Source organism: Nannobrachium achirus (genome assembly GCF_963921795.1).
Source record: "Nannobrachium achirus genome assembly, chromosome: 5".
Lineage (NCBI taxonomy): Eukaryota > Metazoa > Chordata > Actinopteri > Myctophiformes > Myctophidae > Nannobrachium > Nannobrachium achirus.
This window is the reverse complement of record NC_137814.1, coordinates 35,760,335-35,771,027: the sequence shown is the minus strand read 5'-3', so window position 1 is coordinate 35,771,027 and position 10,693 is coordinate 35,760,335. Positions and strand designations below refer to the sequence as shown.

Here is a 10,693-nt window from a genome sequence, read left to right as displayed (position 1 = left end):
GACATCTAAGAAATTCCATAAATAAAATATGACCCAAAAGAGAAATTAGACGTTTGCCCAGGGCCAGGACGCAAACTAGTGAAAACAGCAGATCTACAAGCTCGCGTTGCTTGTAGATTATTTTTTTTGATTGATTCATGAAATCATGAAAAAATATTATTAGTATTATTATTATTTTGGTCATGTTTTGAAATAACAATTTAAAAAACAAATGTAGGAAACAAAAATCAAAGGGACCCATAAAAAATGTATCCGCGACCCAAAAATGGGTCCCGACCCAGTGTTTGTGAACCAGTGCATTAGAGGAGGTACGTCATCTTTATGAGACGTAATGTTTTCTTCTCTCCTCTTCCTTGCAAAGCGGAGTCGCATTTGAGTTCCCCGAAAACAACCGAACTTGTTCTTTTGTGAGAATGGCATCCCTGAAAAAGAAGGGGAAGAAGGTCATAAACCAAGATGAGCTGAGGCGTTTAATGCGAGAGAAACAGAGGCAAACAACCGAAAAGAAGCGCGTGGAGTCTCCTTTCGCTAAATACAACAGCCTGGGCCACCTGAGCTGTGTGCTGTGCAACGTCCAGGTGAGCAGTGGTGTAAACAAAGTATTAAACTTAAATGTTGGGTGATTTATTTGGTTATAATAAGTGTTAAATAGCTCTATATTCTGATAGTGCGCATTATTTGCTATAGACTGTTTGTTCAGTGGCACTGTGAGGACTCCATGTCTCTGTCTCCAGCTCTTTGTTTTGATTGATTGAAGAATTTATTAGAAGTTTGCAATAGAAAAAATTACAGTTTCATGACAGTACAAATCACTGGTACAAGGTCAACTAAAAGGAGATCCTAGAAGCCGAGGCTTATTTCCACAGGATATAAGCCTAGCTACTGAAAATACTTGCATTTTCAGTTGCTACATTTTCAGATCGTGATAGAAATGTTATCCAGTCAGGATAGAGAACTCGGTCAGGATACCTGTTTCATTAAACAAGTGAAATTGGAAGTAATGACAAAGAAATGGAACAAATGGACAACATTGGAACTGGAACACTATACAAATGAAGCTGATAAATGGCTACTCTCTCCTGATTGGTTGAATGTTTTTACCTATCTGAAAATGTATTTTCTGTTTATTAAAGAGCTGAAGAGACGGGGAGACTCCTATTTCTGAACAAACACTCTATATACTATCAGAATATTGTGCTTAACCAAAAAATATCACTTACTCTACCTACAGAGCACATTTACTCTGTACTGTACAATATTTAGGTAGTTTACTTGAGTATTCCTGATACCTTTACTCCACTACATATCAGAGGCAAATATTGTACTTCTTACTCCACTACAATTTGAAAACTTTAACTTACTAGTTACTTTGTATATTGATTATTTTTATGAAACATGGAATGCATTAACCACTTCAGCCCTAAATACATTTCGGCCGTTTGAAAATAGCTGATCTACATTTGAAAATAGCCTACAAGCTCACAATGCGACTCACTGTGAGCTTGTAGATCTGCTATTTTCGAAAGATTTTAATACATTTGAAAACTTGAAAGTAGTACATTCTGTATAATGAGTACTACTACTACTTTTTACTTTTGGTACTTTAGTACATTTTGATGCCAATACTTTTGTACTTTTACTCAAGTACATTTTGAATTCTGGACTTTTACTTATAACAGAGTACTTCTATTTTGCAATTGATACTTTTACTTAAGTAAAACATTTGAATACTCTTTCCACCACTGCAGGTGAAGACAGATATACTGTGGCAGGCTCACGTTCTGGGCAAACAGCACAAAGAGAAGGTTTCCGAACTCAAAGGTTTGAAACCTAACAGTTCCAGTGCCAGTCAGGCACCTCAGGAACAACCGCTGAAGAGGAAAGCACCGGAGTCCGAAGACACTGAAGGTAAAAGGGCGAAAAGTGCAGGCCAGTCAACATCGGGGCTACCCGGAGATTTCTTTGAGTTCAAGAGGCCAGCCGACAAGGCACCACGTTCTACTACAATATCTGCTGGGCTCAGCCTTTTGGATGGAACATATGACGAAGATGACGACGATGATGAAGATGATACTAACCACAAAGGAACCACAAGTGTGTCGGGTGAATCTGCCCCAGAGGGACTCCCTGCTGATTTCTTTGACAGTTCAATACCGTCCGTCCCCGCCGTCTCTCATTCTGGGTCCATTCTTAAAGCAGACGAGCCAGAGAAAAGCACGTTGAAGAAAGAGAACACAGCCGAAGCGCTTCCAGAGGGATTCTTTGATGATCCAGTTAGAGACGCCAAAGTGCGAAATGTCGAGGCACCCAAAGACCTGATGGACAAGGAATGGGACGAGTTTCAGAAAGAAATCCGGCAGGTGAACACAAAGTCAGAGGCTATTGTGGCCGAGGATGACGAGGAGGGTCGTCTTGAACGTCAGATTGATGAAATCGATGAGCAGATTGAATGCTACAGGAGGGTTGAAGTACTGAGGGACAAGAGGGATGTGGTAAAGAGCAAGTCTACGCAAATGACAACTCAGGAACTGTCCGACCAAGACATTGAGGAGGAGGATGAAGAGGAACTACTTCACCTGTTGTCCCGCGACTGGAGAGCTAAAGGGGCGCTTTCCTAAATCCCTAAATTGTACAAACATTGAATGAAATGTTGGTTTAATTCTTAAGAAACAAGAGTTTGGAAAAGCTTTTTGTATGTTATAAACCTGTGCAAAGCCATTTGTAAAATTCTATCTTTAAGGTTTGTACTATTTTGTTGTCCAGATGATGGATTTGTAAGTGAGCTTGTATTACCCCAGTAAAGCATTGGCCGAGTTATCAAAGATCATTTTGTGAATTCAAAGATAAGTCTGATAAACTTAAATACCACAAAAAAGTTGAATTAAATACTATATTTATTCATAAGTTCCCACACATACACACCAAAAAAACAACTTAGTAGCATGGAAATATTTCATGTAATATCAGAAGTTGTAGCTGTCAAATGTATATAGCTTCATTAGGCCTATTCATTGTCCTGCAAACAGTTAAGATAAATTAAATATTTGCCCATGTTACATTATGAGCAACATGCAAAGCGCAAATTAATAGAATTAAAGATGTACTACACAAAAAGTAAGACCTCAGAAAGCAAACTTGACAAACCACTCCCTATACAAGATATATTTTGTGGATGCCACATTACTTTTTTTTTTTTTTACCAAATGCAACACTATTGAGTAACCTGACAAAATGTGTTTAGTAAATTGCTCCAATGCCTACACAAATGAAAAACAATGAGTGATGTCAGTGCTCTCATACTACCTGTTGCACTATGTGAGCAGGGTGCACGTGCAGCCTCCTACCTTGTTCTAAAATTACTAGTTTAAACAAATTAAACGCAAGCACTATTATATCTGCAAGTCATTATTTCCCCTGCGTTATTGCTACATATCACCTTGTGAGATTATCCACGTCAAAAGTATTTTTGAAATATTCAATAAGAGTTTATAGCCCTTCAAATAATGTACACTTTAAAACTGCTAAAATAAAGAGATAAATAACCTCACAACAGATGATTAAACTCATAACCCAAATTGAAATGCAGAAATTAAATACATTTGTTGGGACAAGGAATACACAACCAAATTGTGAACAACAAGTCTAACCATGTAAAATGAGCTTCGAATGGCATACAATGTTTAGGTCCAATGTACTTCATACTTCATTAAAGTTTGGCTATAAAACAAACATTCTGCTTCTAGTAGTCATTTGTAAACATTCTTGAGATTTAAACTTGGGTTGTGAAGGTAAGGTTCAAGTATGTGAGACCAGGTGAGTTATGTGAGACCAGGTGAGTTATGTAGTGACGTGGTGAGGGACATCTGCCATGTAGCTTAAACAGTTTTCCAGTTTTCCACAGCTAATTGCACATTAGGAAGATTTCATGAAGATGAGCAAGATGGGAGGTAAACAAACCAAACCAGGAAGAGATTGCATATTTCACCTGTAAAATAAACCGAATGGTTCGTGACACTTTATTACAAGGTTTGCTAAAACAAGAACACTAATAAATTGTGTGTGTGCACAATCATCTCTAAAATCTAAAGTTCAGTCCGGCGTGGACAAAGTTGCAGTGTGCCGAACCAGGTGAGGAAGTAGGGGGCGTGCCAGTGCCATTGTTCCACAATCAGCATGATAGATATTCAGTTCAGAAAAGTGCCCCAGTCACAGGAAGGGTGTCTGTCCACGCACCCCATATACCGGGGACCCTTCTGTGATCTCAATACTGTTCATTGCCGTCAATAATGCTGTGCTCACAAACCTGCTGCAGCTTTCAGTTCAGTCTGTGAGTACCAATTGGTCCCCATCTTTGTCATGGTCCTCCATGTAAGGTACGTCAGGAATTGAAGGTCCCAGTAGGTTCCTCAGGCCTTTGCGGGACATTCTGACAGAATAAGCCAAAAATGCATCTGCTAGAAGAGGTCCTCTGGATCTGTATAAACACATTTTCAAAATTGTTAATGTAAAAAAGATATGCTCATGCTAATTACATCAAAGCTCTTCTTCTGGAGCTGTAGATGTCAATTGGTTTCTAGTGTACTACTAAACAGTAGCAGTGTTGACCTTTCTGAGAACGGACACTAGGCGAGGACAATGGCTTTAGGCTTCTTGGACCAACATTCCTCTTGGAGTGTTTTGGAGTCAAGAATCTCCGTCGTCTCTTTTTAGAGTCTGATACTGGTGTGAATTGCCCTACAAAGAATAAAATAAAACATTCAGACTATGTTTGAGGCAAACAAAGAATACAACAATGTAATAAATAATACATTCTACTATCCAGTACCATTTGCAGTATTAGGTGATGCTTCCGCTGCAGTAGCATCATCAACTACTTCGGCTGCTTGGCTGCCAATGCTGGGCTCCTGTGCAGTCTCGCCCATCGAGTCCTTTAGTTACGATGTAATAGAAAAGAAGGTGCTCACCAATCATGTGGTATGAAACTAAGTAAGTAAACTGATTATATTCTTGTGTGGAACTGAATATGGAGCATCATCCTACTCACATTTGTGTTTGTTACTTGTTCAGGCCCATGCTCTAAGGAGTACAGCCTCTGAGAAAGGTTGGAGACTGTAGAGATGAGAGAGTGTATCTGGTGACCAACTTGGGACTCATACAGTTCCTGGGTCTTGTTTGACTCGCTTACAGCTTCTTTCAGGTTAGTTATGTCCTAGAACAGCAAGACAAAACCAAGTCATACATCTGGAAAATAAATGTATCGACAAGTGAAAAGTCCTGTCAGGGTGGTTCCTGTCATTGAGTCACATAGGTTGCACTTAAGTTTGCTAAGGCATGTTGCAAAGCAAACAAACGAGCAAAACTAGATTTACTACATTTATGCTTGGATGCATTTATTGAAACTAACCACGTTCTCATAACCCCACACAATATTTCACTTCTCGTTGTGTTTACGCAGAATGCAAAACACTAGATGCAGTTGTCATAATATAGATGCTATTTCCATTCCACTTTCCCCCCCTCATTGACTATGTACATTTCCCATTTGCATTGACACAGTTGTTCATTGGGTAAATCACTGCATGCAAATAACATGTACAATGAGCATTGTTTGTACAAATAAAAATAAAGGGGTGACTGGAGTAATTTTCCTTCACACAATTGAATAGTAACGTGCATGGGTGCACAAAACTGACAAACATATACAATGCTAAAGGGTTCCTTAGACAGTGCACTGTGTAAAATGGATCAAGTAGCAGGTGTCAATCAGGACTGTGCAGTGTGCAAGAGGTGTCAAGAATTAGCAGCGGTGGGGCAGGAGGGAGGGGTGCACACAGAGGGCTAAAGTACCATGCATAGTAGTACATAAGGACAGGAAGGACAGGAAGTTTCTTGTGCAGGAATACACAAGAAACGGAGGGGGAGAATCATTTAATCTGGTTGATCCGTAGCTCCGTACATAATTGACTCTGTCCGTAACCTTACGGACAGCACTCAACCCGACGTATTAAAACCAATAAAGACGTACGTACGCTTGAACTACCCGTGGTGAACTTTTGTCAACCGTGGCAGTAGTTAGGAAAATTACTTATGACAGCGGTTCTGAAACTATGTGTCCCAACAAGAAATATAATTTAGCAAGAAACGTGAAAAAGGAACGTCATTGCAATCACTGAAGAGGACGTCTGGACTGCAAGAGGGGTGCAGTGTGTTTTGTTATAATTACTCAGTCCGGGTGGTTAATCTGTACCTCGGTCTCTCGCAGAGTTGCATTTACCGCGATAACGTTGCCGTTGCCGACAGCAAACATCACGTCGGTCGTCGGGTCAAGAAATTCTGTGGTTCTGCATATTTTGGCTAAAAAAACACCTCCATGTGGCGGCAGCCCAAACGGGAGCAGAATTGGAGCGGAGAGCGGGTCGGCACATAAATAACAGAGAGAGCAACTATGCATGTCGACACAATTACCGTACGTACTGTCTCACCCCCAAACGTACACAAAATCAACCATACGTAACTATAAATGGCCCTTAAGGCATAGGTTTAGAACAATCAATTCAAATCCATTTTGAACCTAACCTATCCATTTTTAACATAAAATATTCTCTCCCAGGAGGAAAAACATCGAAACAATTCAGAAAAATAGTAACTTCAATGTATAAAATCTTAGCCGTATGAAAACAGGAGATATAGAACAGGTGCTTGTTTAATAATGGATGAGACTTCATCTCAGAAATAGCTACTGAATCTTTATTCCCATCTGACATCCTATTTTACCTACAAAGAATAAAGTGGGAAATGTGAGAAATGTCTCAAGTTGTCATGGATATCTGACCCAGTTTTGCTCAGCAAAGTAAAATGTCTGAGCTCCCAAAATAGAGAGGTACTTGTTTCATCATGTATTATGAATGAAAATCCCAAACAACAGGGTGACAGTGGCTCAGGAGGTAGAGCAGCCACCTGGGAATAGGAAGGTTCCCGCCCGGTTTGATCCCCAGCTCCTCCTGGCTTTGTGTCGAAGTGTCCTTGAGCAAGACATTGATTGCACCCCCAACAGCTTCTGATAAGCAAGTTGGAGCCTTGCATGGTTGCCTCCACGTCGGTGTGTGAATGTGTGTAATCCTATACTAAATAATAAAACGCTTTGGATCAAGGCTTGAGACTAAAACCATACCTTTTTTTTGTAACCAACTACAGTACTTTAGAGTTAGCTACAGTACGGTACTATAGGTGAGCTTGTACGGAAATGTATTTCAACCCCTCTTTCACACCCGTTAACTTGTGATACAATAAAGTTGAAGTGGAGTTTAAGTCCTGTTGTCCCGGGGTCAATAAAATATGTATTCGGGACAAACAAGAAATCTTCAGGGGACAAAGACAGTTTTGTTTTTCCACTTGGAAAATGCCAACTGTGCACATCATATCACTGGAAATGCCAACTCATGAAAGCTGCATTGTATTTGCATGTAAAAATATATATAAAATATATTTGTCTGAATATTTTGTTACACTAACTACTGCAATGAGGTCTTGTGTCAAGGAAGCAAGAGTGAAAAGTCTGTTAGTTATGCAAACATTGGTCTTATGAAGCGGTTTTGTTCATAGAGGTGGGAATAACTAATTTTATATGAATTTAGGAAGAGCATGACATCTTATAATATACAAACATTCCAGTAAGTCTTTTCAGCAAAATAAACATTGAGCAAAGAAGGAAGCTGATTTATTTACCATAGCCTTTTTCAAATCCTCAGTATCTGTCTTCTGATTTTCAAGAGCAGACTGCATAGTCTTAACATCATGCTGCACGCTTGTTAGTGTGCTGCCAATAGTGGCCACGCTCTGGAAAAAGAGATATATATATTATAACTTTACTGTAGTAGGTCATCTCAGATTAAGTTAAACAGAATATGAACGGATATGAGCCCTACATTTGTATTCATTATTATGGGATTCTTTAATTCACTCAGGATGTTGTTTCTTCTTAGCAAAACAATTCTCAGCAACAGTATGCACAGCTTTTATAGTTTCCTGAATGTCATTGGTAGGAAAACATTTATTACAAAACATTTTAGGACAAGTTTTTATTTTTCTGTTAGTTTTACCTTTTGGAGTTCTTCAACTGTAGTTGGAAGGTTGATCAAGTCTGAGGCAGATTTGATGTTGGCCTTTAGATGGTTGACTGCTGAGTCTAGTAAACTGATCTATAAGAGTTAAAACAAAACAATTATATTTCACAACACCTTCAGCACAAATGAAACCGGGCACACTGGTCTCCAATAATAGAAATGCTCTACTTTCAATCCTTTTGGTGTATTTGTTGCTGTATACAGTATATAGCAACATTAATGTTTGCCAATTATTTGAATACATTTTTAGTTTTCAGAAAACTTAGGTGAGGATTTAGAAGGCGTTTTTAGAATCGGCCTCAGGTCTAAATGAGTTAAATATAGGTCTCTATTCATGAGAAATGCCATAAGCTAGTCAGTGTTTCAACAATTCAAGGCTGCAATGACAACTTACCTTTCTGTTCATCTCTGTCAGGTTAGACCATAATTTGCTCAAACCCTTGTCCCCACTTTCAATCTCCTCAAGCTTTCTTTGCTTTGTTTTCAGGTCCTCACTTAGTTTTGGTATTTCGTGTGCCGATACTTTTTGGCTGGATTCCACTGTTAGAATACAACATTGAGACGTTAAATATAGGTCAACAACAACAGGAAAGTGGATCACTGGGCCATAGGTTATACATTCCAAATATCAGTCTGTTGTTTATGATGATGTCATTTCAGATAGGCAATCTGTGTGAGCTCTGCCTTACTCGTGCGCATCTTTTCTTTCATAGAATCTAGATCTTCTTTCAGTGCAATCTGCATCCATATGAGACCAGCACAAGCCATGACACAGGCAGCTAGTATGATGAACAGGAACAAAGGGTAGCACACACTGCAACACTTCGTGTAACTTCTCCTGAAAAGAATGGCAAACACAGAAGACATTAATATTTCACTGACTCATGCAACATTGATGGATATATTTTCAGTCTCAAAGCACCCCCCCCCCCCCCCCAGCAAAATGAGTTAATACAGCATCAATATAGTATAGTAGGCCTATACTTAACCTTTATATTGGCTATTTGAAAATAGAAGGTATACAACATTGCCTACACGTCCTAGTTAGGTTCATGAAATGCGCTCTATATTGAATGCGTGTGAAGCTTATAATATATCTGCTATTTTCAAAAGATCTTGAAAAATGGATGATTTTTTTTTTATATTTTTTAAACATTTTACAGAAATCTTGTATGGGGGGGGTGACAGGGGTCAATGGCCCAGGGTAATTTGTGGGTCTTTGTATCGTCTTGACATGAAAAAGTTTTGAGAACTGAGGTTGATTAATCTCTGATTAATTAATTACTCACTTTCCAAAGGCTGCAACGGTGCCCATGTTGCTGAACTCATCATCATCGGAGCTCGACTCGGATTCGGAGTCCGGGGGCTCGGTTCTAAGGAGACGGTGGCCGGACCCCTTCTTGGTCTTCTTCCTCTTGCTGTCCCCAAGTCCGATCAGGGCATTCAGCTCCTTCCTCTTCTTCATCTTCTTCTGAGGGGTCAGCGATCCCGCTGAACCCGTCTTAAACCCGACCAGATCCAACGTTTTGTCCAGTTTGATTGACAACTGATAGGTGTTACTTACAGCTCTAACCTCGTCGTGCTAAACAACTCATCTAACGCGTGTGTCTATCGCTTCCCAGGCGGCTTTTCAGACCTATAACCTGTCTGAACTGTATACAGGTCGTGTTGTGTAACATTCGAGCCGAGGTGATATATTAAATGACAACTGGTTTGGTTTCCCGTTAGCATTAGCTACCTCATCTGACACCAGGGCCCAGCGCCGTGCTAACGCAGCTATTATCATCACCAAGCGCTATAATGCGTTATATAACCGCCAGTCCATGGACTCAACACACCGAAGAGGTGAGTGACGACTACGGACACTTTCTCAAATAATTTACAACGACAACAAAATAAATGGCCGAATCTAATCTAACATAAAAGCGGAGAGAAGCTAGGTAGGTGCCTCCTGCTTGCTTGCTTGTTGTGACAGAGCGTCAAGTAACCTTACGTCACTCGGAATGGAGGATTTACGACCCTACGTTTCCCTGCTGGGAACCTGAGACGCCATCACCGATTGGACACAACGACAGAAAATATTTGACTGACTGTGCGTTTAGCCAATACATATATTCTTGGTCAAAAGGAACACTAAACCCTTTCTGGTAATCTGGTAGTCAACTGAGTGGGGTCGGGTCCCCCCCCGGGGGATTTTAACATTTAAAAATATTGTGCCCACACTGCCCAGTGTTCTCAACCTGCGTGAAGTTGGCACCCCATATGATGAAAACATATAAAAATGGTGTCATTATTTAGTGCTGAATTTGTGCTGAATTGTGCCGTAAATTGTATAATTTGTGCAGTGCTGGTATCATTTTTGAGATATTTCAAGTTATAGTTTTGCTGAGCCTTGCACCCCCAATTTTTTGGCTCCAAATCGGGGAAAAAAGGGTCTCATTCTTTAGTGCTGGATGTGCTCTAATTTGTGCCGTTGAAATCATCAATTGTGTTTATATATATTTATATAAATATTTATATGGTTATGAATTAGCAGATTTAGCAGCATTACAGTGGTATGGCCAGCAGAG

At 39.8% G+C, this 10,693-nt stretch overlaps 2 protein-coding genes across 2 annotated transcripts; one reads left to right on the top strand and one right to left on the bottom strand.

Annotated features, from left to right (window-relative positions):
* Positions 1–388: 388 nt before the first annotated feature.
* On the top strand, positions 389–2,778 carry znf830 (zinc finger protein 830). The gene is made up of 2 exons (XM_080726748.1): positions 389–578; positions 1,749–2,778. Exons 1-2 carry the CDS (start codon positions 414–416, stop codon positions 2,616–2,618), a joined length of 1,035 nt encoding a protein of 344 aa, XP_080582874.1. The 5' UTR covers positions 389–413; the 3' UTR covers positions 2,619–2,778.
* Positions 2,779–2,889: 111 nt separating this feature from the next.
* efcab14 (EF-hand calcium binding domain 14) lies at positions 2,890–9,684 on the bottom strand. The gene is made up of 9 exons (XM_080726749.1): positions 9,413–9,684; positions 8,813–8,961; positions 8,518–8,663; positions 8,100–8,198; positions 7,726–7,836; positions 5,045–5,209; positions 4,826–4,928; positions 4,606–4,734; positions 2,890–4,474 (listed from the first exon to the last, which is right to left on the bottom strand). The coding sequence occupies exons 1-9, from the start codon at positions 9,586–9,588 to the stop codon at positions 4,455–4,457; spliced, it is 1,098 nt and encodes a 365-aa protein (XP_080582875.1). The 5' UTR covers positions 9,589–9,684; the 3' UTR covers positions 2,890–4,454.
* Between the last annotated feature and the right edge of the window lie 1,009 nt (positions 9,685–10,693).